Genomic DNA, 27664 nt, shown 5'->3' with positions numbered 1-27664 from the left:
TATCCCTAACCAACCCCCCCCCCCCCCCCCCCAAAAAAAAAAAAAAGAAAAAAAAAGAGAAGAGGAACAAATACACACCACAACCAATTTGCTACATACACTTTTTTTCCCAGCTTAAAATTTTACTGGAAAATTTTCTATGAAATTTTTCACTTTTAAAAGGTCAACATGTAACAGTTTATTCATTGAAAAAGGTCCCAATACTTTTTTTCTTAAGAAAGAAAAATAAAACCCTTCTCAACACAAAATTTTCTGTGGAGTGAAATCTACAATGGAAAATTTACCCAGTAAGATTTTACATCAAAAAAGTCTGTTAGTGGAAATCGAGGAAGTGCTAGAACTGACTCGTCCATCTTTTTATCCATGTATATACCATACTCATACTGCTTCCCTGCTAGTTATACTTTGTTATGGCTTTCTATTGCAACAGCTTTTGCACCATGTACATTATACAAATGGATGGACCAACAGTTATTAAAAGGTCTGCAGTTCAAGGCTCAATTACTGGACTGCAAATTTTATATCACAAAGCCAAGGCTCTGGTTACCACTAGATAAGATCACTTACACAGCACCGAAGCCTAAATCCAATTGAAGCATGCCAACCTATTTTTCATCTCCATTGTGTCTGCCTTAAGCAACGGGTGACTCGTCATTTATGAAGTTGACATTTAAAATAAAAAACACAGTTATCACTTAACAGTGTTAACAGCATGGTAGGTCATGATCAGGCTTATAAGGTAGAATACTTCCTGCTAGGTGAGCACCAGTAACCGCACAGTGACACAAATCTAATAAATAAGTTTCAAAATTTTCAACAAATGCAAAATACAGATAACCAGTTGTTCCCATCAATTTCATAGTTCTCCAAAAAATAATAAGCAGGAGCTTCTAATTAAAAAAAGAAATGTCAAGTACAAATTCTTGATGAAAAAGCAAACCAAGAATATGGTTCTGGAAATAATAGCCATAAATCAATAAAAACATAAACCATACTTTAAAGGAGGCAAAATTTTGTGAAGATTGCTTGACCACTAATAGATTATACAGGGTATGGCATTCATATGCGAGGAGAAAGCTGTAGACGGATCAGGTTTGACACGCTGATTGGGTTCTCACCAACTTCTTGAATTCTAGCTTGATTCATCATTCTCTATAAGTTCTGGTTTCCAGTAAGAAACAATCGAGCAGGCATAGTGCAGTATGCCAGAATCAACCACCTTTGCTATCTGGAATTCCACCAGCCTCTTGAATGCAACAATAGAATTAAAACAAAAAGACTTGCAAACATCTTCAGGCTCAATCTTCCTCATCTGAATTGTCGAATTTGATCTTCGTAGACTTGGGGGCGTCTGCTTTAATTTCTTTAAAGTGGGCTCCATACAGCTTGGATTCCTGCAGCAAGACAGAATATCAATATAATTTGGAATGAGTAAAAAATTAAGCTTTTCTCGACATAGAATCGCATTGGGGAAGGTGAGTAAGCTTTTACCTAATCTGAATTTCTAAGAGGAATCATTGACACCAAATAGGTGCAACATGAATGTGTCACACTTTACAAACCACTGAAAACATCAGATTGCTTAACCACATTAGTGCCTCCCATTGAGTAATTAACGGTACCTAAGTATGAGGGGTTAGGTCATGTTGATCTAAGGTAGTCTACTACTAAACTTTTGGTGTTTGTTGATGGTTGGATATTGCTGAAATTGAAATAACAGGGAGTTTTTTCTGCTCTCATGTAGGCAATATCCACGTGGACCAGCAGTTGGATCTCACTTGGGACAGGATATGTAGGCCCATGAAGACTCAAACTGTGCTGCATCAAAACGGCAACTGGTAGTTAAGGGGTTGTATGGGTAACATTTCTGTTTAGTATTCTGTCTTTAGGTAAGAAAAAGCTTTTCCTGTTTCTATGCAGTTTCACTGTTCCTCACTGTTTCTGGGTGCTGAAATCATTATGGTTACACAAGGAAAAAAACATGTCTGTAATAGACAAAGATTGAATGAAACAGGGAAGAAATTTTGAGTTTTAAGGGTTTCAAGATAAGAGGTTATGTTTTTATCCCCCCCCCCCCCCCGAAGAAAAAAAAAAGGAAAGAGAGAAGCAAGAATGTTGCCATACAACCCCTAACATTTCAGGATTTTAGACTTGGAACCAGCTTATCGGCCTGGTTCTGGTCATGTTTCCCAGAACAAGAACCATAAAGGAACTGGACCAATAGACACCCATATCCTCAGCATAGTTTCAATTGTGTGTCATCTAGTCCAAAATTCCAGGCACCCAGAGTCAAAATTCTGTTCCCAGTTCCCACAACCACTAATCCCAGAATTATCCCTAAAAGATCCTGATGCAATTTCAAACCTTGCCCATTTCTGCTTCTCCTACACATGCAGACACCCACATGCCAAAACACACACCCACAGACACACACACCTACCTTTTTCTTCACATGTGTGCCAAAATTCATGAGGTCACCAGGCACAATCTGCCCCGCTTCTCTAAGAACGTTAATGAGCTCTCCAGCAAGACCCTACAATGATGGCATTAGAATTCATTAAAGTCTGAGCAAACTAGATGTAGGAGTTAGTACATAACATTTCAGAAACAAAGAAGAATAAATCTGAATGATACCTTGTTCTCCGTCATGAAGAAGGTGTGAGCAACACCCTTCTTACCAGCCCGACCAGTCCTCCCTATCCGGTGAACATAGTCCTCAGTAGTGAGAGGGAAGCTGTAGTTGATCACCACTTCCACATCTGGAATATCCAATCCCCGAGCAGCTACGTCAGTGGCAATCTGGAGATAAATATTTTTATTAGTTAAATAAAAATGTTTTTCTGGACATCTACCAAACATCTCATATGAAAAATTACCATGACAGGGACCAATATTTGGCGATATTAATGAAACCATCAGCAAAGACATCAGGACTTCTGGTTAGAGAATGCCACACAAGTGATGAAGCCATAAATATCTAGACATCTAAGCCTACGACAACAACTCAACCTTATCCCAACTAAATGTGGTCTCCTATACAGATCCTTACTAAGACACTATAATTATATATAATAAAAAACATTTACAAAAAGGAAATTGAACATATTAACTGCAGCTGTGCGTCAGTCTAAAACAAACTAACTTGAGACATCTGCACAGATCCGTGTCCTCCAATCAGCTGTATTCATTTTCACATATGTCAAAATCTCTATAAAATACCTCAAGGTATCTACTTTATTCTATCTCCAAAGACAGAGTTGAAGAAGGGATGCATGATGATGAGAACATTCGAGTGGCTTGGGGAGAGGAAGGGAAAATCTTTTCAGATCTTGTTGTGTTATGAACTAGTATTTTATCTTAGCATTGATTAGAAATCCTTATAAGAACAGGGATAGGAACAAGGCTAAGTTAGAGCCACCTAAGTCTCCCACTCCCATTTTTCCTCAGCAAGAATTTGTTCTATTCACTTTTGGAATTCATAGTGAAATGCACTTCAAAAAGAGCTCTTTCTCGACATTAATTTCTAGACACTTCTTTCCATTGTGCAGTATAATATCACCCATGCCCAGAGACATGGTTCTCAGAAATTGTGCACTAAGTTCTCCATGCAACTTCCCTAGTCCCCCCCCCCCCCCCCAAAAAAAAAAAAAAAAAACATATATACATTTTTTGGTAATTGAGTCAATGAAATTTTCTCATCTGTTGTAAAAACTGTGATTTTCATCTGGACCCCAAATACTGAGCCACAAAAAATTTGAAGCTGGAGCATGAGCACAGACCAGGAAGAGCCCTCAACCAAACTTCCTTCAGAATACCATAAGATCAATACTGAAATACCTAAATAGCTTCTAATTGTATAAAATTGTCAACTCAAGAGAATGCTTCTAAAAATGCTAGTAATCATATTAATGATCCTGCCTCAGCAGTGACTACCATTACTATTACGTGGAAATGGAATAACTACTATCCAATGGCAGCTTACCATCAGAGGACTGGTTCCATCCTTAAACAAAGAAAGCGCCTTTGTACGATCATGTTGAGCTTTGTCACCATGAACAGAAACAACCTTCCAACCCCTGCAAGCAAAAATCATTTGCAATTAAAGTACAGCACATCTGATACACTAAATTAACAAACTGCATACTCTATTAACCAATAATTTTCTCAAAAGACTAACCATTTCATAGTTAATAATTAAATACTCTGTACCTATCTCCAAGAACTTTCATGAAGAATTTTGTACAAGGACCCATGTAAGAAAAAATAAAATATTGAAATAGCTTCTGTAGCCCTGAGACGAGTAACTAAGTAGTCAATCTACATTATACAGGAGGCACTAAATGCCCTGATGTATCAATCATGGCTAGAGAACTCATAAGGTCTTGCAAGTTATCTCACCTTTTCGGCCAAGCGAGACAAGATGACAGGCAAGACAAAAGAATTACCAAATCCCACAGAGATCTTGCTCATATCTCGCACATCTCAGTCATATCTCAGATATCTCGGCTATCTCGAAAATATCCCGGTGAGATCTCAGTTTATCTAAGAATTTTGTTGTAATTTTTGTCCATCATGTCATGTGAACATTGTAGTTTGAACACAAATGATGAACATGTGTAATGTGTAATTAATAGGTTTTTGAGTTGTAAACATTAACGTATTCATAAATATTATCTGATGTGTAGTTGTGTACGCAGGTTTTATCAGTGTGCTTCTTTGGCGCACGAGTGCTAAACTTAAGGTTGAAAGGCAACTCACATATACAGTTGTTTTTTCATCAATCTAAGGCCACAACCATGTTTAAAAGGCCTAAAATAAGCCGTACAACAAAGGTTTTTGAGTTGTGAACATTAACGTATTCATAAATATTATCTGATGTGTAGTTGTGTACACAGGTTTTATCAGTGTGCTTCTTCGGCGCACGAGTGCTAAACTTAAGGTTGAAAGGCAACTCACATATACAGTTGTTTTTTCATCAATCTAAGGCCACAACCATGTTTAAAGGCCTAAAATAAGCCGTACAACAAGTCTTAGCCCAAAAAGTCACTGAGTCAACTTGCTGAGATCTCACCAGGATCTCACAAGATCTTGGTTTTTTGGCCCAGAAAGACAGCTGGTGAGAGCAAGAGCGAGTTCTTGAACAATGGAATTAATGACTCATATGGCTACTATAAGTAGCTCTTTGCCAGCCTGTCCCGACATCTTTGATGATCTTCAAAAACTTGGGGAAGAAAAAGAACTCAGGAATCTAATAACAATACCAAAACAAAGACTTCGAGCTCTTGAACTTCATGAAGAAACATATCCAAGGTTGAAAAAAAAAATCTCCACTCTTAAGCTGTAAGAAACACGAAAGATAAAATAATCCAAGCAGAAAAGGGAGGATAATAAAAAGAACAAGGTATCTATATGAAATTTTAAATTCCCCTTTTAACATAAAAACCATAAAGTTTTTATCAGATAATCAATATGATCTTTAATTGGTTTCCTTTTCTCTCTTTTGTTTTTTTCAAGAGATCATTCTATCTCTCATACTTAAGTAACTTCAGAGTATGGGAGATTTATCTTAGCAATGTCAAGATGTTTCTTTGTCTCATTATGATCAATTAAGATAAACACCAATGCCCTAATTTAAATTTATAACCTTCTAATATTTTGTAGTTTTTAATTGTAATTACAGCATAAGTAGGAAATCAATAACTTGTCTAATTAAACATAGAATTACCCAGTCCAACCATTACTAATTGATTCGGGTTACTACTTACTAGCAGCCTGAAAGTGAAAAAGTATATTGAATGTTGATGGTCAACTCAAAAGGGCATAAGAAAAGGCAGGGTGAACAGGTCACCTTCTTTGAAGCATATTTTCAACACGAGATGCTTCCTTCTTGTACAAGACAAAAACCAATACTCTGTTCCTGTTTAAAGAAGAAAGAATTATTTATGTACCAAGAGAGGTTGAATAAGAGAAAATGCAAAAGTTTATGGTCAAAGAAAGACTTGATACAATAGTTTCTCCACCCTACAAAAGAAGATATGTGGCCTCCAAATGATTGGCATCAAAAGAAAACTTCAAATTTAAGAGAATAAAATCAATGCATGTATAGCACAAGCAGTAAGGAGGTCTTCTTACTTCTAGTTAAGAATTTTCTACTTCCATACTCTCAAATCTCAGTATGTTACAGCTTCATATTTGGCAATTTCCTTTTGGGACGAAATAAAACAGAAAAGCAAGACAGCCGTAATCTGTCCCCTAGAATGGCCTAACCAACCCCCAAATGGCATGATGCTCTTCCTCTTTTGAACGAGGCCCATGGACTCTACAATACCAACTACAAATAAGCGATTGTGAGCTAGTGTAGGACTTCCATGCTTGCCCAGGGGTGACAACCCCAGCCCTAACTGTGGTAGGCTATAGAAGGCCCCAACTCTAACATTCCTTGCAAGCCTACCCACCACCCTGTGGTGTTTAATTACTGAAAAAAATGGGGCATTTCCTTTTCTTTGCTGACAGTTCTTAATCCAATTCTTGCACTACGAAAAAATTGTTTTAATAAGTGCATGAATCCCGCGAAATTAAAATGCCGATTATAAGTAGAGTTGTCAAACAACAGAAGAGAGTCACAAAGATACAAACAATACCATTCCCCATCTCCATTCTTGTCCTCACCATGACACTATAAAAGAACAATCGTATAATCAAAAGACTTAGCTACCCGGATCGTACCTTGAACCCAGGTGCACAAACCATCTAGCAGCACCAAACAGTCTTGTATGTGCTGCACATCACTTGATTGACTAAATGGTAGACTTTGGAGACCCAATCCAAATAGAAACAATCCAACAGTTTAGGCCCCACAAGATTTGGAATCCGCTATTTAGTAGATTGTCTATTAAGTCTTTTATTATGTTTGATTACATAAGAGTTAAAGAAAGAGAATCTAAGAGCCTCGTTACTTCTTTCTTTCAACACTTGCAAGTGACTTGACAATGGAGACAGCAAATTGAATAGAAATTTATTGGGCTTACTTTGCATGTATGGTTGTGTGATCTCTTTCCCCTTCCCCTGAAATTTTTCCCTTGTGTGATCTCTTCCCCTTCCCCTTCCCTTCACCGGTTTAGTGTTATAGCTGTAGGATCAATATACTTCCCCATCCACCTCTCTCTCCTCCCTACTGATCTCCCTCATCCCCTTCATCTTTTCTATTCTTTTCCTATTTACTTTTAACATCACAGCAGTTCCTATCTCCTTTCCATCTTCCAGCAGCATCCACTATACCAATCAAGCCATACCCCATCCCATCAATTCTAGCAACCCACTCACCTTAGTGATTCTAGTGCCAAACCCAAACCTAATTAATGGTAACCACTCTCCTCCTTTTCATTCTTCAATCGACTCCCTCCCCAACTCTAGGATTCTACCAAATTTAATTGTTATTTTTTTCTGAAAGTGAACAAGAAAGAGAAAGAGAAGTAATAAAAGATAATTTATTGGACACATGGTTCAGAACTCTTTCAAGTTTCCTCCCAGCATTACCGCCATCTTCCGAGTGGTCAAGTTTTGGGCCAACTAAATCACTAACTTCCTGAGCCTTCAAAGTCACAAAGCCACCTTCCTCTCCGTGTCATCCCCTTAGAGTTGCAAAACCAACGCCCCAACAAAAATCAACAGTCACTGACTGACAAAGACAAAGCCCACTTGGACTCCACCTTGTTGAGCCAGTACAAGGCCTCATGTCAAACCAGTCAGATAAGTTTCTTTTAACAACCCATATTCCCTATACCACCCTCCCTTCTAGTATTTTCCTTATATCCTCTTCTATTTTATTTCAAAAATTACCTCTCTCTTTTACTTTTATTCCATTCTATCCTTTACCTAGCAAACTACCAAGTTTGCATATTGCCAACCTATTACTAAAGCTGAAGAAGATGAAACTATTGATCAGCTCTTGAGGATTTGTAGCACCAACAAGAAACTGTAAAACCATCATCTTTGATATCTTGAGTTTCTCCTTTTAATTTTGACCCAGCAGGCAACAGATTTCACAATGGGGACGGAATATGGGATTGGGAAAAAATGAGGCCAAGTTGAACTTTTCTCCCTATTAAAGGATAGCATGCCCCACACCCACTATCCAACCCAACATGATTTGAGAACTGTCAAGATCTCAAGATATATTGTTCTTTTAGGATGTTGAGACAAGATTAGAACCGAATCCAGAAAATTCTATATCTCAACAAAATCTCAGCCAAATCCATGTTACAAAAAGGGCAGATCTCGATATCTTCTCTCTCTCTTGACCCCCAGTGTGCTGCCTCACTGGATTTGGTGTTTTTGCTGGATCTTCAGTGGAGTTCGGCCGGAACTCCTCCTAGTCTTTGTCAGCCCCCTCCTACAGCATAATCAAACTTGGCAGTCACCATATGAGTATTCGTTTAGCAATCATAATATGGGTTGTTACTATAGTGCCTACTATCAGTATGGAGGACATCATGTTCCTTATGAAGACAACCATGGCCAGCATTAATATGAGGATGAAGGTGGTTCATCGACTGACTACTTCAGCGACCCATACCCACATATTCAGAACCCCTGGCTCGGAGTTTGGCTTTCAGACGTCCATCATTGAAGGTTACCCTAGATTGTTGCTCCTTCAGCTTGCAGATGATATGACATATATGCGCAATGTAGACACCTAGGATAGGTACCATAGGAAAGAAATGATATGGGAAACCTTCTTGCTACAAACACAGAACCAAATGTTCCATAATATTGAGTGATACTCTGGTGTTGGTGGAGCAAGAGTTGGAGGAGCTGCTTAGTGCCTTATTGTTTTAGTCTTGTTACTATTGTACTATCATGGTGTAACTTATAACTACACCTATCTTGTCATGTGAACCTGTTTGAAGTACTCTTTTGAGTTTAAACCTTAATGTGTTCATTTATATCAAGTCATGGTTGTGTACTTCATGTTTTATAAGTCTGCATCTTCACTTCTTCAGCACATCGATTTCAAACTTAGGGTCAAATTAGAACTCACATTTACACTTGTTATCTCATAAATCTAAGGCCACCACTGTGTTCAAAAGGCTTGAAATAGGCCAGATACCAACTTCCAGACCAAACAGAGCCCTAAAACCCACCAAGTTGGGCTGAAATGGCCTGGATTTTATTTCACTATCTCTACAAGAAATGGTTTTTAAGGCCCACTGAGGTGGCCATCGAGATCGAGCGCTCGAACCATGCAACCAAAAGAATCACTAATTTGGCGAAGGACAGAGAAGAACAGCAAAAGGAAATGGACAATCCCTCACCACCATGCCTTATATAGTCCCTGGGATGGCCAGACTTGATGAGGACATCAAGTAGATGAATCCACGGGGCAGAAGACCGAAGGACCCACCATCAAACTGGCGAAGCACACTCCGATCACCAACAAATACAAAGCAAAATCCAGAAGATGTTACAACCACTCCCATTTCAGACTCGAATACAATGTGAACAATTGAAACTTAAACCAAAAACTGTCCAAAAGAAGATGAAAAAAAGAAAAGAAAAAAAAAAAAAAGGGGGGGGGGAAGGGGGGGGGGAAACCACCAAAAAAAAAAAATATTCTTCCGCCAACCCCCTCCTCCTTTTTTTAAACCCCCCCCCCCCCCCACCCCCCCCCCCCCCCTCTTTTTCCCCCCCCCAATTAAAAACACCAAAAACAACCCCCCCCTCGCCCTCTCCCCCCCCCCCCCCCCCCCCCCCCCCCCCCGACCATGGAAGAAAATTCGATCGAAATGGTCGAAATTTCGATCGAAATGCCTACAAAAATCCAACTCGAAACGAAATTGAGTAGTAGGCACAAAAAGTATCCATTTCGTTTCGTATCGACCGAAATTTCGGCCTGATACCATATCGGGCCGAAACGACACATGCGTAGGCTATAAAATACCCAAAATCGAGCTCATTTTCGACCTACCGTGAGTTTCGACAGTTTCGAGCGATATCGCCAGGGAGATTTCGACCTGATTTTGCATTTTTTGCTCATTTCTCTTGCTTTCATCCCATTCTACACCTAATTTCTAGTATTCCATTTCCTTCAAACACTTGATTTGCTCCTCCATTTGTGCATTTTCTCAAATCTTGCAAGGTGAGTAACCAACTTCCTCATTTTTTGATTTTTGTTTCATTTGTGCCTTAAATCATGTTAGATTGCTTCCAAATTTATATATGTTTACTTTAGAGTGATAATCTATGAATTTGTAGTGTCAAAATTATTTTTTGATTCTTCCTACTATTTTTTTATTTTTCTGTTATTAAAAATTATTTACTAAATTATGTATATTGTTAAAAATGTTTATGTATAGTACATGTATAAGCTTCAAATGGATGTATGTGAGAGTTGAGACACCATATTGCTGTGATGGTGTTGAATTAATTTTTTTTTCTGTTAATTATGTAATTTTACTGTATTTAATATATATTTAAATAATTAAAAAAATATATTTAAATATTAAAAAAATAATTAATTTCTGTTTTAAATTTAAAAATAGGAGAGTATTAGTGGAAGCATGTATGCAATTTTTTGAGCATGTTGTGGATATTTTTAAGATAGTTAGTGTGTATTTTATATATTTTAAAATTATTTATATATTAAAAAAATACTTATATAGTTATACATATTTTTTTTTAATATTTAAAAATAGGAGGTTATTATTAGAAGCATGTATGTCATTTTTGGAGCATATTGTGGAGCTTTTCAAGATACTTAGTGTGTGTTTCTTGTATCATGCACTCTATTTTAAAGATGTCGACATAGCTTGGGATCATGGAAGGCCACCGACAAATTGAAAAGAGGAAGAGTGAGTGTAATTACTGCAAGAAACAAATAGGAGGAGGTGGGGCCACTAGATTGAAGGTGCATCTAGCTGGTGGCAACAGGATGTAACAGGGTGCCCAAAGGTGCCTCAGAGGTCAAGAAGGCAATGGCCTCATATATTAGTGGTGGAAAGCAAAAGAGGAAAGAGAAGAGAACACAGAGGGATGAGTTCGAGGATGCTCGCTTAGATGACCTTCCGGATCCCGAGGGTTATGGTAGGGATGAGCCAGAGAGATGCTGACCCCGATCCAGAGGCCGATCAGCCGAGGAGGGCGATGATGATGAGTAGGGAGCAACAGAGGATTGATGACATCGGGAGGCAACAGAGGGGTCTGGGTTGTGGGTCCTCTAGAGAGCCAGTAGGTATGGGAGGTATAGGTGGCTCCCAAGTCCCTATGAGGAGGTCTCAGAGTGTCAGGCAGGAGGCTCCTATCCCACGGGCCCCTACAAGGGGTCGAGCTTCCTCAAAGACATCCTGCAGATCCGGATCTTGAGATTCTTCGCAATGATCCGGCCCTATTTGCGAGGCCCGAGCATAAACAGAGAAAGTTGAAGCACTTATGGGGGAGTGTGAAGGAGAAAGTGGGGATGGCTTTCTCCAAATGGGCGCATTACCATAGTGTTCCAGCACATACAGCTCAGGGGCCCTACTACAGAGATATGATTGAGCAGATAGGTAGGGCCGGGAGTGGTGTACAGGGGCCCCACTCCATATGAGATATACAATGTGTATTTGCCTAAGCATAAAGAGGACATAAATGAATACATTAAGGGATTAAAGCCCATGTGGAATCATTATGGAGTGACTCGATGGCTGATGGTTGGACCGGTCCCACTCAGATACCCATCATCAATTTCATGTTGAATTGTGATGGGAGGACAAGTGTTCCTCAAGTCGAGATGCATCCGGTGAGAAGAAGGATGCAAAATACATTTACAAATTATCAAGCAAGTGGTGAAGGAGGTTGGAGTGGAAAATGTAGTTCAAATTGTGATCGATAATGGCTCCAACTACAAGAAAGTCGGGTTGAAGATGCAAGAGAACTCCGTATCTAAAGTCTAAACATATAGTATTAATTTTCATTTGTAAATACATATATTTACATTACACATATACATGTACACTTTATAACTTTGTATTGATGGCTTGATGCCTTGATGGATGGACAGATATAGGCTCTTTTGGACTCCTTGTGCTGCTCACCGCATTGACTTAATGTTGAAGGAGATTGGAAAGGTCAAGCTTGTGAAGAATACGGTGGACCAAGCTCGACATGTTAGCACCTTCATATATAACCACACCTATGCATTAAGGATGATGAGGGACAAGTGTCGTGGTGAGTTAGTGAGGCCGGGCATAACCAGATTTGCTACTAATTGGATAGCACTGCAGAGCTTTGAGAGTAGGAAGACCGGCCTTAGGAGTATGTTTGCATCGAGGAGTGGTTTAACCGGGAGGGTTCTTCATCGCTGGGAGGAAGGAGAGCTCAGCTTGACTATCCTTGATGAGAGTTTCTGCACAATGTGAGGATAGTAGTGAAGATGCTTGAGCTCGTGGTGAATGTGTTGAGGATGGTAGATCAGCAAAGAAAACCTACTCTAGCACACATATTTGCTGCAGAGAGATAGGATGAAGCAGCAAGTTGCTCGTGTCCACCCACGCGGCAACAAGAAAGTCCTTCAAATCATCAACAAGAGATGGGAGTCTATGTTGCAGCATCCACTACATAAGGCTGGTGACTTGTTAAGTTGTTAAGTACTTAAGTCTAGTATTTAATTTAATTTTCATTATGTTATCACTTATCACACTATTAAGGCTTAAGCATTAACTATTCCCTTTTATGACATACTTTTTCTTACACAGCATACTATTTAAATCCCAAGTACCATTACAAGGACAATATTGGGATGAGGCAAGATTTGATGGATGCTGTCCAAACTGTAGTGGAGAAGTTCGAACCGGATACAGCTAAACAAGCAGTCATCCTTATGGAGGTGAGATAGTGATTAGAATCATTTGATATTCACAATTCGTAGTTTTATACTAAGTCATTAACCTAGTAAGTAGTAACTAGTAACTACTAAGTACTAACTAGTTATTGTTTTTTCTCTTTATATATTAGATAAAGGCTTTTAGGGATGCCACTGGGAGCTTCGGTCGTGCTGTGGCTGTATCGGGATGGGAAACCGCCCCTACAGGTAAGTTCATTCATTTATTTCATTATACATTATACATTTAATTACTATATTCTATGATTCTATCTTTAATTTAGTTATTTAAGTATTAAAATGACTTGGAGTCTATGTTTGTTGTTGCAGCTGAGTGGTGGTTGCAATTTGGACGTGATTCACACAACTTGAGTAGGATTGCAAGCAAAGTGCTCTCCCAAACATGTTCTGCCACTGGTTGTGAGCGAAATTGGAGCACCTTCAGCCTCATTCACTCAAAGAGGCGCAACCGATTGGGTGTGAAGCGTCTAGAGGACCTTGTCTACCTACACTATAATATGAGACTGAGAGAGGATCATATTAGACAGGGGATGGACAGAGAGAGCACCAATATCGAGTTGGCCGACATATTTGAGATGGATGATGATGATAACCTAGTAGTTGACTGGATCAGGGATAGTGGAGACGGATTGCTGGATGAGGATGGAGGTCTTCCCAATAGTCAGATTGCAGAGGAGATGGGGGCTGATGTGGGGGACTTCATGGCCCAGGAGGGGAGGCCACATGCAGAGCCCGCCCGTCCCTTCGTGCCACACCCTAGTGCATCCACCCAGAGTGAGGATTTGATTTTCTGGTCCGACACTGAGAATGAGGTGACTCAGGCCTCCGGCGATGACCATGATGGTGGTGATGATGACGGTGATGGTGATGATGGAGGGGATGAGGAGGGTGTGGGACCTCGTGATCAGGATTCAGCTGATCCTAGGGAGAGACCACCACCACCACCACCTGCTGGACGTGAGAGTCAAGGGGGGGGGAGGACGACCACCGAGATTCACAGGAGAGAGTCAGTTCACCCACGCGACACAGATTCGGACCATACCGGAGCCGCATCTCGAGGCAAAAATGTTTCCTCTACATATTCGAGGAAGGGGAAGGGGAGACAGCATGGCTGGAGCACAGAGGACACGCCATCATATGGGTCCTACCGTCCATCCGATGCCGAGAGCTTGGTGGGATCTATGAGATCGATGAGCATTGATGATGCTAGAGACTCCTCCACCTCTAGAGGATCCGGATGGCATAGGCCTGCAGAGTCCTCATATGATACTGCTGTGGAGAGTATTGGTTCTACCGAGTCGACTTATGGTTATGGTCCTTATGGTTATGGTCCTTATGGTTATGGACCATATGGTGTCCCTCCTGGCTATCGTATTCTGTGGTCGTGCCAATCAGCCACGACTAGAGCCTTATGGTTATGGAGCGGCCTATGGAGCTTATGGTGTCCCTCCCACTATCGATTATCGGAGTCAGCCACCGCGACCTTATCGCATCCTTATCCTTCTCCTAGTCCCGAGAGCCAAAGGTGGTGGTCTTTCATTTGTTGAGCAGATCTTCCACACTATTCCACAGCCACAAGGCCCACCACCACCAGTTCCTTTGGAGATTCACAACTTCCCACCGTTAGGGAATCTTATGCATGTGGATGAGGCCACATACAGAGGTGCAGTTTTTGACTATGTCCAAAACTATATGGGGCGGGGGCAAACATCATGGGAGTTATATTGTCATTTGTATGGGGTGCAGACGGAAGAGGGAGACCTTGAGGCTTGAATAGAATAGACTTGTAAGCAAGTTGTAAGTTGTAAGTTGTAACTTGTAAGTAATAACAATACAGCTTCTTCTCTGATTCATGTACTATATACTTGGAATGTTGGATGTTACATTTTCAGTAGTTTTTTAGTAAACTAGTAGTTATTATAGTGTTTATTATGTTTGAAATAGCTAGTATGCAAAAATCCAAATCAATTTGAGTGCATTTGAGGCTCGAAATTGAGTTTTCAAGAATCAAGAAAAAAATATCCAGTTTCGGTCGAAATTTCGACCGAAACCTCGAAATTTCGACCTTTTCCAAGGTCGAAATGTTCATTGTCCAATTTTTTTTTTTCCCCCCCCCCCCCCCCTTTTTTTTAAAAAAAAAAATAAAAAAAATTTGGATAGAAGAAAATTATTACCCAAAAAAAGAGATGAGTACAACACTACAACTATCTATTTATAGCAGGAAATACCTTTGGGATTTGTGGTACTTCTCTAGCAAGGTGACCAAACGTGCATCACGAGAACGGTCTTCTAATACCTGAAGACAAGAAAGGGAAAAAAAAAGGGACGGCTCTTGAGCTCCCAACAGACACTAAGTGCAAATTTATTTGTCAATATCGATCAGGCACATTCATCACCTGATGTGGAAAACCATACCTCAACAATCTGCATAACATCATGATTGGCAGACAAATCCTCTGACCCAACAACCACCTGCAAAGAATTTGATGATATTAACTTTTTAATGAGGATTAGGTACATTTTAAATGTCAAAATATGTATTCAGTTCCAAACCTTAACAGGATTTGGATCCATGAACTCCTGAGCTAACTGATGAACAGAAGGCGGCCACGTTGCACTGAACATTACCATCTGGCGCACTGCACAATTTTGAAGTGTCAATTTCATCAACAGAAGCATAAAATAGAACTAGCCCATACAAAACAACATTCTCAGCCAGAAAATATTTTCTAACAGATCGTTGTTAACAAGAAGAATTATAGATGAAGTACAACAGTGAGGATGTAGAAGCAAGAACAAAATTATGGTTGGAAGAGTATATGTCTATGTCTATTTAGAAAAAGACGTACATCTCTTGGTGAAGGTCTGTGATGCAGGCCCGGGTATGGTCTGCTATGGTGGGTTTTCATGGGCAGGGAAACAGAAGAATAGGAAAAGGAACAAGGGGGAAACAGAGACAGGGAAAAGAAATCTCACGACCAGATAACACTTAGTTTATCTCTGAATTCATTCTGTTGAATCTGAAATTGCATCCGATCATCCGAAAACAATTTACTTAAAAGGAAATAAAACAAAAATCCTAGTTGAAATATGAAACTTCAAAAACAAAGTTTGAATCAGAATTTAACTTAGTCCTATTAGGAAAATTACAACAATTAGAAAGATCAAAAATTTAAAACTAAACTAATTTATTTAATCAAAAACTCCTGTTGGACCAAACTCCAGCGGACCGGGTCCTTTTGGTGCCAGACTGGAATCAATTGAACCAGTCCATTCATACTACATCAGTCTTCAAGCTGGACCAAACTTTTGGAGGACATAAACAAAGCAGCTCACCACTGCCTTTTGCTTCTTTTTTTATTTTAAGTTTTCGAGTTTAAACAGACCTCTATTAGGTAAATCAGTCATGTAGATTCCACAGAGATGAAAATAATGTACTTCCGATTAGTAAATCAGTACTACCACAAAATTGAACTCGGATGGGCAAATTTTCGGGAATATCATAACAGGTTTCGACAATATTCCCAAAATTTTGATAGTCTCGACAAGTAACACCAAGCTATGACCATTTTTAACCAATTTCAACAAGTATTGGTAGTTTTGACCAGTTTCGGTGGTTAAAACATCACCACACTTGGAGGATCATCCCCCTATAAGGTTACTTACTTCCCACCAACTTTCAATATGACACCTGGAAAACCCTAGATCCTCATCTTAAGAATAATACCCCTTCTCAAGAGAACCCCCCCCCCCCACACACACACACAAGTTAGTTTTCCCTAACAACTGGGTTCGGCACTAAAAGAAATTGCACATAACAATGACTCCCATACAACCATACTGTTGGATTTCCAAAGCAAATAGACATCCAAGAGATCCTTTTAGAGATCAGCCCATAAAAGCATCCGAAAGCGCATCAACCGAGTTTTCGGAAAGTCCCCTGTTCAAGCCCATTTAAGCTGGTTCTAACAGGATCTTGGTTAACTGGCTTGTGTTCAATTGGGGCTATGTCAAAGGCATGTTGAATGCCCAATGACTCCAATCAGAAGGGGAACTTAACAATAGTCTATATTTCTGATTCTTTGTTTTTCAAAATCGACTCTCTCCTTTCATATGGGCAAAAGGGGATTAGCATTTATACAAGTGGATCTCCTCGTCTTCTCCTTTGTAAGTGATCCAAATCAACACAAAATAGGCATATATGAATGGGTCACCCCAAAAAAAGAATGGATATAACCCTCAGACTGGGCGCTATACATGTTGTGCTTCTAGTCTGAGGAATTTTTCATTGTAATAGACCACCTATCATGGTTGTCAAGGCGGCAAAGCGACTTGAACTCTGCATAGGCGATTAGGCAATAAAGCGGCGCCTAAGCGGCAATAAGGCGATCAAAGCGGTTGGGTCAAAAAATTTCAATTCAACTACTTTTACACTACTTTTCAATACAACTACTTTCTATAATAAGCCAAACAAATGTTGAATAGTCACGTTCATCCAAAAAAACAAGCATTCAAGAATCATAATTATGAAAAATTATTCAAAAAAATAACATGAACATAAGTTCATCTCATCAAACCATGGTTGTCAAAGCGTCCGCCTAGGCATTTATTGATTCATTGATTCTTGATGTTGAGTATGGCTCATGCTTCACATTTTGTTGCCGACGGGCACGGGAGCCCCGGTGGGGGGTGGGGCGGCGCCCCTGGAGCAAAAAATAGGTTTTATTTCACTTTGGGCCTTGGAGTTCCTTTGCAGATTGGGCGTCAATTAAGCGGTTGAAAAACCGCTTTGCCGCCTAGGCGGACGCTTTGACAACTATGCCACCCATATTGGCCTACAACATTGGTAGGAAGAATGAATATGGATTTTTATTAGCTAGGCTAGATAGAGTTATAATTTTGTATTTTATTTGTAAAGTATTTTAGTAAGGATGGAATAGGTCTCAGCCTTATTTCAATCCCTCCACAACCACCATCATCCCCCCCCCCCCCAAAAGAAAAAGAAAAAACCCTACTTCTATAAAATTGAGTTTCATAGTTACTTTTTAAGCTTACCTTGAATTCATTATTTTTAGGCCCCACTTTTTTGAATTAGTCCAAGAGTTCCAGGGCTCATGCCCCAGGAACCTTTTGAATCACCACAGCAGGGAGCGATCTGAATCACCATAGAACCAAATTCAACAAGCCAAATTCATGAGGTGATTACTGATTATATCTTCCCATCTTTTCTTTCTAATTAGAAAAGGTCCTATCCTTTCCAAGAGTCCTAGTGTGCTTCTTTGAAACCTCTGATTCTAGAACTAGAACTGATTTTGAAGTGTATTCAAGATAACTATCAAGAAACTTCATTACCTTGAATTCTAGCCGCTGGATTGATCTAAAATTTTGATATCTTAATCTACTACATAAATTGAAAAACTCAACCAGCTTGATAGCCAGACCAGATTCTTTGATATTCTAATTCAATATGGTTTGAACTTATTTTTTCACCATGAAAGAAATATATGCAGATAAAAATACAAGCCTAATAGTAAGATTTGGGATTCATCTCCTTCGATGCAAAATGAAAATTTTCTGTGTCTCTTGTAATTATTCCCCCAGGAAAGGCATATTCTAGCCCCCTAGGGCATTTGCAACCCCAACAGGCTATTTGCTGTAGTGCTCCTTCAGAACTTTCTTCTTTATAATTTATTCATTCACACCCAGAAAAAATACATGCCTAATCCAACTATTCTACTACTTCCCAGATTTCTTTTTTACAATTTCTTCACCATGATATTTAAGAACTCCCAATCCCCATAGCATTTGCCTTATAAAGATCCATTTTCAGAACTGATTAGATATACTGCAGCATTTCACCTTCAAGTCCAACAATGCTATCTTTATAAGCATGAATTACAAAAAGATTGGAGTACTAAGTTCCAAATCTACAGAAATTAGAAAAATAAAATAAGAAACGTGAGGAATCAAGTTGGTATCACATACCAGTACATGTCTCCTTCAATATGGAGCGAACCTCTGGTTCAAAACCCAAGTCAAGCATTCGATCTGCTTCATCCAAAACCTGCAAATGAGATAGACAAATGTGAAAGCCAGCAGGAAAATAGCATGCTTGATTGATTGCTAATGCTCAGAAATGAAACCTTGAACATTTTGGGGGGGGGGGGGGGGAATAAGAAACAAAAATAAGAAAATACAAGAATTGCATAGGATCACTGCAAAGTCCAAAAACCAAAACGTGAAGTTCTTTTTTAATTTTGGATCAATAAAAAAACAGTGAAGTTCTTGTTTGGCTGCCAATTCAAAAATATCAATCCACACACAAAGTTAAAATAATACTAGATAGTTAAGATTTGCAACTTATACTAGACAGTTAAGACAATCCCAAAGTAGCAAATCTTGTGATGACCACTACATATCACTTGGTAATTCTTTCTTGATATGATGTCAACATAAAAACTTAAAAGCCCAAATGGTTCTTACTCATCCATTGGACTACTACTAGTTTTCTTTCATAGCAGAATTTCATTTTTTGAGGATTATGCTACACATCCATCCTCAACAATTAACATACCAGTATACACAAACGGTAGAGCAAACCAGCAAAAAAATGAAGAGGAGATTGAGTGATTACAAGTAGGACTTGAGAGATGGGAGTTTGAAAACTAGTGTGTGTGTTCTAGGCAAGGTTCGATATGTCGGCCTGAGTCGCCGTGTCGGACCCTGGCGACACGGCGACTCAGGTGACATGTCGCCAAAAGTCGGGCGACATGTCGCCAAAATCGAACCCCTGTTATCATGAGATGCAGGTAGTTGCAGGTAGATTTCTTCTTCTAGTCTTCCCTACTTCCTCTTGAACTTGACTCAAGACTTCATTCGTTGGTCAGCAAAAGAAAATAAAAAAAAAAGACTTACTTCTTCATTCTGCTGCGGAACCGGAATACCATCTCACAGAGACCAAGCTGCTGCTGTCATCAAGATTTATGCCTCTGTTTCTTTATCAGAGTTCAAATTCTGGAAAGCCCTACTACCATGGCCCCTAATCCTGTTGTTTTCTCTACATTATAATATCTTCTACTCTATCGTATCTTGATTCCTGTTGCTTTTGTTCCAGAAATTGTCTCAGCACTCCAAATTTTGTGTTCAATAGTCTACCAATCTCACTCTTGAAGAGCTCGATTGCTGATATGGATCCATCGCCGACGAACATTCCAGTTCTGTCTTGCAGATCGGCTCCCTTATCAGGGATCGTCACCAGTTCCGGCGCCGTGCATGTCGATATCGACCAACCGCCGTTGCCGTTGACGGAGCAAATGCCCCCTTTGAAGGACCAAGAGCTCCTCGCCGCGATGAAAATGGGTTAAAGTCCGTCGCTGAGGTTGCACAGATTCGACCGTCGGCGATATATCGCCGACAAATTGTAATATCGGTGTCGCTGGGGGGTATCGTGTCGCCCCCCAGTGACACGTCGATTTTTTGCCCTGTGTCGGCGATTTATCGCCGACACGAGGAATCATGGTTCTAGGTGAGGAGAGGTGGAAGAGAAAGTATTCAACTCCTCAACCCTACAATATACACAATTTGCAGCTGGCCATAGTTAAGGCATCACCTAGGTAACCAAGCACCATGACAACTAGTGTTTCAATTCTGGACTACTGTTTCCAATGCAAGTCCAATATCAGCGCATGCCTATGCTTATACAATATAAAAGGGGATGTCACTGCATTAAGGCCTCTGTTTTGGGGTGCCAAAGCAATTTGCTCAATCTAAAAGAATATAATGGTAAATTCACCCAACAAACAACAAGAAGTATCAAGTGCAGACCGGGCAGTCTTTTCCTCCACTAGATTGCATACCTCCTGTCATCGCTAGTGGTATAGGATGTTTCATTGTTTTGAGCTGTCTTTTGATGTATAAAGTTTTAGCTTTCCAATTTGTATTGAATAAATACAATTTTCTATCATTTTGTCAAAAAAGAAATCTATGGACATTAAGAAAGAGAATAATAAAGAAGAAAATCTGCATCAGAAAAAGTAATAAGAGGTTGTCCTGCAGTAATACTTACCACAAAAGATACCTCCTTCAAGCAGCAAACGCCCATTTCAATTAGATCCTTCAAGCGACCAGGAGTCCCAACGACAATGTCCTGATATACACAGAAAAGCAAAAGCAACAGCATTAAGAGATTATGATCACAATCCAAGTAGTCTGCAGAAGTGAACTAGTAATCTCCATCGCATAGGTAAGAAGCACAGATAAGGAAGCAAATAAGGGCAAGTTTCTCAAGGCCCAACCCTGTCAACATGAAGAAAGGAATAGTCAACTAATAAGCCAATGTACTTGAGAATTGGACCAAGGTTTCACCTGATTATAATTTATCTAATCTGAACCCTGGAAATTGCAGATCCGACTTGGATTACAATATAGCAGAAGATACTTAAGTGGTTCACCCCATTACCATCAATGCACATAAGAAGACAAGTAGTGGATTTTGGATTTCTCACTGCCTGATAACCTTGATTGGCGGCAAATAATGGTGCAATCCGAAAATTTTCAAAAAAAAGGATCTCAAATGCAAGCAGGCCTGCATGAGATTAAGGAAGCAACACTGTTGTTCGGGGAAGAAATCAGATCGAGGGAAGGAAAAGGAACACAAGGAAGAAACATGCAGTCGATCTTATTTGGGAGAAGAATAGAAGAAATTAGGTTTGGGTTACCAACCTTGTATCACTGTTCAACTGATGTATAACTGGAACACACTGGAGCCAGCTAGGACCAATTTGAACCAGCATTGGAGGCCAGCTCAAACCAGACAGCTGACCTAACTAGAAGGTCCCCTTGCTCCACAATCTTTGACCAGTCAATTCGGACTGTTGCAATGGGACAAAACATGAAGAATGGATGTGTACAGGAATAGACGAGTTAAATTTTCAAACTTAATTCTGTGGTAAGCTGTTGCTGCCTGCCTGCCTTCTTCTCCATTGTTGTCAGAGCTTTAGTAAGTAATATCTCAACTGTTGTGGGAAATGGACCAGTCAAATCCTTGTCAGTTTTAGCCCAGGAGGTTTGAATTGAAGCTGTCACTTACAACCAACAAGGTTCTGATTCAAGTTTCAGGCTCAATCAAGCTGCTGCCAATAAAGGACAGGAATAGCAGTAAATTGAATTGATTTTTGTAATTCTCACTCCTAATCTTCTAGAAGGCACAACAAAGGTGCTTTACTAGGCGAATCCAGCCATCAGACCATCTCTATATTTGGACCAGATCATCCATCCCTAAAACTCAATCCAACTCGCAGCTACACCATTGAAACCCCAGATCAACCCTCTGCTTTCGAATTTCAATCCAAACAAGATCACTTAACCTTTGAGCTTCATTCAGCCCATCCAATCAGTGACTTTCTTCCATTTCTGGACGACCGATAGCCACCATAGGGACCACCACTTGATTCCCACTACAGCCCCTTCCAACCCTATAAACCCTAGTTCTTAGAAAACTCCCAATTTTCACCCAAAACCCTAATGTTCAAGAAACATAAACATCCTACCGACCATTGGAATTGACCCAAAATTTGGATCAACCCATTATTTCCCCTTCCAATAGAGTTGCTCCTAATCCTAACCCCAACAGCCCATCCAAAACCTAAAAGAGTAACACCATACCAAAACCCTAACCATCTCATCACGCCAAATTTCCAGAGATCCTCAGCCCAAGTGATAGACACCCTAACCATCCTGTCCACAAACAATCTTCAACATTTCACTCTCATTGCTAACCTACCTGTACTCAACTATGTTGGTTCTTGAAAGATTTTGGGATCAGGGCCTATCAGTGTCTTCTTTCTCATCTGTATCAGCACCAATTTCAATATTTTGTATCTATATCTGCCTTACTTGATTTATTTCCAATAAGTTTGTTGATTTTCAGTCTGTTCAATTGTGATCAGGGTCTTCTTTCTCATTTGTGTCACCACATATTTCAATATTTTTCATGTATATCTGTGTTAAATTGGATTTACTTTCAATAAAATGTTAATTTTTTTTTTTTTAAAAGAAGGGATATCTATGTTGTTCAATGCAATCGCCATGTAGGGAGACCAAGACTGTAGAGACCAGAGAGTGGAACAGAAAATGAAGAAGTTCAAAATATCTTACCACTCCAGACTTCAAAGAAGATATTTGAGGTCCTTTGGAAGTTCCTCCATACAAACAAACTGTTTTGGCACCACAAGCCGTCCCAGCATCACATAGAACATCTGCAATCTGTCACAGTAGTAGTCAAGGTCAAGAGTAAGCTACTTCTTCTCAATGGATATAAACTAGTTAAATATTATTAGCAATAACTCTGATGGGAATCTTATAAAGAAGCACCAGATTAATATTCCCCCTAGATTACCTGCACAATATTATATATTTAATATTTTCACTAGATTACATGTAGATTAACATTAGGTGCAGCTGACCACAACATCATGGTTCCCAATCAACACTGAATCTAGTGACAACATCATTTTGAGGCAAAACATAGAGGACACAGCTATTTTAGGTTCCATGTCTCACTCACATTATATGGTTCAGAAAAGGTTTTCCCTAATAAAAGAAATTTCAGTCCCATTCTCTAGTAAAGAAGCACTTGAGGCAATTCACTGGTAAACAATCTAAAGATGGTTAAGAGGATGGAAAGAAAGGGATACACCTTAGAGATCAATAGGTAAAAAGAAAAGAAAAACCTTTTCTCGAGGTACAATCTAATGTCAATTTTTACCAGTATATAAGGTGGCTCTGAAATAAATCTAAGCTACAGTAAACTGCAGGATGATATGCTGAGATATTCCCTCTGGGATTTTTACCCTTCGAGATAAAACAAGATTTGTCATTTAGGTATCAAATTTTGGATACATACACAAGAAATCTATATTGATTTCAAAAACCATCACCAAGACAGAGAAAGGGGGAATCATACCTTATCCCAATTCATTGCAATTATTATATAGCTTCAGCCATTTTGATCAAATTACTTGAGTGTTTTCAATTTGAGAACCAACTAAAAATATCCCAAATCACCACGAATCAAAATCTCCATTTTTTACCAAATTCTAAAAGCCCCAAGTGGATTGAGAAGAATAGAAACTAACTTAAAGAAACTCCCAGTCCCCACAGAACCTGGGACTATCAACCAGAAAATATAACACATCTCAATTAAATGGAAAGAGGTAAGCAGATTGAAGCAAAAGTATGGTCTACAATTATTTATACTTTTAGCTCCTATGAAGTTTGTTTTGATGTTTCCAAGAAAAGATAGAAGTATGCAGCAATCAATCCTTGGGGTCTAAGTAAAAGCTCCAGGAATCAGGCATAAGTCATCCAGTGGCTCTCTCCCTACAAAACTTACAAGTCGCATTTTCCACATACTTCCACTCTACCTTCAAAAAATCTGGAAGGGAAGCAGGTTATAAACTACTGGAAATGAGAAACAACCCCTTCATTTATATTTTCTCATGACCCTTCCCATTCAAACCATGACAATGCAGCGCCTTCCAACTGTAAACAATTCCCCAATTCTAGCCAATTTTTTTAGAGTATTATAAAATAGACCACAAAAAGAACTGATCGAAATATCTATGGGAATTTCTACCCGACCCCCACTACAACAAACTCGCACCCAAAAAGGACCTTTGTCCAGGAACAACCCAATATCTACCATTTAAGCACCTGCAAAGCAGAGATACCCCATGTTTGGTTCTCTTATTGAAATTATCAGGCTACACTTTGATAGTTATAGAGAAATCCCGGACCTTCAAGCACTTAGGAAACATCGACTCCTTTGGCCTGAAGTTGTGTATTGAAATATTTAGTACCCATTCGGCTCACCCAATGATAATATGATCAACAGAAAAATCATCTACGAACCAGACGCGAACACAACTATGACACCAGCAGAAAAAAATGCAAGAAAACTAGTGTGCATACTTGTTGAGCTAGTTCCCTCGTAGGTGAAAGAACAAGACAAAAAGGATTCTTTCTCTTGGAATTTTGCTTTTTCTCCTTGCTCAAAATATGCATCAAAGCAGGAATCCCAAACGCCAAAGTTTTACCTGGTTACAAAAAGCATATTATAGGATTAGCAACGCCAAATATAAGAAACTAAACGGCTAGTCAATTGATGAACAACAACAACAAAAGCGTTATCCCAAATTCTCACGAAACTAAGTATTGAATTTTACCTGATCCAGTTGCAGCGATACCGATGAAATCCCGGCCATCCAAGAGGAAAGGCCAAGCATGGGATTGAATTGGCGAAGGCTTACTGAAATTCTTGCAGCATTCAAGTACTTCCTGAGGGAGCTTGGATTCAGCAAAAGAGCTCAAAGGTGCGTACTTGGAATCCTTTGTGTTGTTTCCAGATACAGTCACAGACCCATAAGTGACTGACTCATACCTACTGTTTCCGTTTGCTTCAAGCTGATCACTTTGGAGTTCATTACTCGAATTCAATTCCTCTGCTTTCTTCTCCTTCTTCTTCTTTGCCTTCTGGTTTTCAGTCTCGTTTCCATAGACTTCTGAAGGCTCTTGCACTTCTTCAAGCTTCCTTTTTGGCTTAGCTTCTCCTTGGCCGTTCTCAAGCAGTTCTGGAGTTGGGTTTTCTACATTGTTCTTCTTTTTCTTATCCTTCTTCCTCTTCTTCTTCTCGGTAACATGGTTCTCTTCCGTTGTTAGGATTTCAGGTTCAGTTAACTGAAGAGATTCTTTGAGTTTCTTACCCATGGTGAGAAAGCAAACCAGAGCCAAAACCCAGCGGAAGTGGAGACAATTTTCGATTGCTAGGGTTGAGCAACACAGTATCGGAGGAGAGGTTTTTCAACCGCTGAACCGCATAATAATTTTTAAATTACAAAAATGACATCGTTCCATTTGTCGGTCGGTTCTGTGCAGTTGGTTCGACCATCTTAAGTCCAAACATGCAAGGCAGCCGGTTCGTCCGACTCGCCCTAATGATGGAATTTTTGTCATTCTTATTTTCCCTTTTTTTTTTTTTACTTTTTTTTCTTCTAATTCACACCCGTCACAATGATCTGGGCCCACAAGCATAGGAAAAGGTGTAAAAAAACGGAGGTTCAACCCAAAACATTTTGAACTTCTACCACTACTTATGAGGTTATCACCATTGTGCTAGAAGCACATCCATTTTTGTCCTTATAATTTAAAACCAGGCAAGATTTTTCGGCAAAATATCGCCCGAAATCATTTTAGAAGGAGGCAATATGAAATATACCCTCGATAAGACATACTCCATATATCGGCAGGAAATTGCCGATTCTTTAATCTTACAATGATATTTTTTTTTTTACCAAACAATTTATTCAGCTATTTTTTTGTCATTTATATACAAAATTATGGACTGAAAGTCGAAACACATAAGGTTGTAATGTTGATTGAAACATTTAAATTAAAGTAAGGTTAGATTGAAAATTTAAAGTGCATACTTAGAAACCGATAAAATTGATGACTAAATCTATAAATTTATAATTAAAAATCAAATCATAAGGTAATATTTGTGTCTCCTTTTAATACAATTATTGTTTTTATAAAAAAAATAAAAAAAAGAAACTTGACCGAAACCCCAACAAATTTCGACAACATTTTGGGGTTTCTCTAACTAGCGAAACCCGATTCTCACTTAAAAGTTGCACCTTGGCTAAAAGATGGAGAGCACCAAGCTCTAAATCCTCCTCCATAAAATTTAAAACTCATACCATACCCTTAAACTACCTTTTTTTTTTTTTTTATTGTTGACTAGGAGGGTGAGAGGAACTCATGGTATCCTGATTACAAAGATCTAGAAGACAATGAGAGGAAATAGGTCACTTGTCTTACTTGTCATAGACTGACCCTCCTAATTAGAGTATGAGCAGACTCCATTTGCAACTCTAGGAACAACATTTAAACTGCTTTTAAGAGTTGGAAAGCTTGAACCAAAGTGTTCAATCTGGTTACCATTTGATCATTTATCACTTATTACTAATGAATTCTTTGTAATTTTAAGTTGAGTGCAGTTTTCCTTTTCATCTTCCTTTTCGTCTTCCTTTTCCTCTTCTCCACTTTAACTTTGAGAAGAAGCATCACTGCTACCTAACAAGCCAACACTACGCGCTCCTTTGAACTTGTTAAAAGCCTAATAGGTCTCCATTTGGTTATGACAGAACGAACTTGATTAAGATGGCAATCTAGGTTGTCCTAAAATCTGAGATCTCATAGAGATGTTGAAAAAAATCCAGGCCATTTTAATCCAACTTGGTGGTCCATCTTGGAGGGTTTTGGGGGCACTTTGTTTGGTCCAAAAATTGGTGCTTAGCATATATAGTCATTTTGGACACAATGGTAGTCTTAGATTTATGAGGAAACAAAGGTAAATGTGAATTCTAATTGGACAACTTTGTTATATCACCGCAATCAGATGTTTCTATGTTCTGGAAATGGCATATCGAGGATAAGAACCTAATAGCTCTCCCTTTGGTTATTACAGAACAAATTTGATCACGATGGCCATCTAGGTTGATCTCAAATCTGAGATCTCCTAGAGATGTTGAAAAAAATCCAAGCCATTTCATTCCAACTTGGTGGCCGATCTTGGAGGGTTTTGAGCTCCTGTTTGGTCTAAAAATTGGTATCCAACCTATTTCAGTCATTTTGGATACAATGGTGGTCTTAGACTTATGAAGAAACAAGTGTAAATGTGAGTTCTAATTGGACAACCTTGTTATATCACCTCAATTAGATGTTTCTATG

At 39.2% G+C, this 27664-nt stretch overlaps 1 protein-coding gene across 1 annotated transcript; it reads right to left on the bottom strand.

The window, feature by feature from the left end:
• Window positions 1–763: 763 nt before the first annotated feature.
• On the bottom strand, window positions 764–25729 carry STRS1 (DEA(D/H)-box RNA helicase family protein). The gene is made up of 13 exons (XM_089139822.1): window positions 25102–25729; window positions 24848–24972; window positions 23033–23140; window positions 20943–21023; window positions 18863–18941; window positions 15431–15516; window positions 15293–15349; window positions 15106–15173; window positions 5849–5917; window positions 3983–4076; window positions 2635–2799; window positions 2441–2533; window positions 764–1394 (listed from the first exon to the last, which is right to left on the bottom strand). Exons 1-13 carry the CDS (start codon window positions 25640–25642, stop codon window positions 1299–1301), a joined length of 1662 nt encoding a protein of 553 aa, XP_088995948.1. The 5' UTR covers window positions 25643–25729; the 3' UTR covers window positions 764–1298.
• Window positions 25730–27664: the final 1935 nt, after the last annotated feature.

Source organism: Hakea prostrata, chromosome 11 (assembly GCF_041222555.1).
Source record: "Hakea prostrata isolate BN-2017 chromosome 11, UWA_Hpros_2, whole genome shotgun sequence".
Taxonomy (NCBI): Eukaryota; Viridiplantae; Streptophyta; class Magnoliopsida; order Proteales; family Proteaceae; genus Hakea; species Hakea prostrata.
The sequence above is the reverse complement of the archived record's forward strand: the minus strand, read 5'-3'. Positions and strand labels throughout refer to the sequence as shown.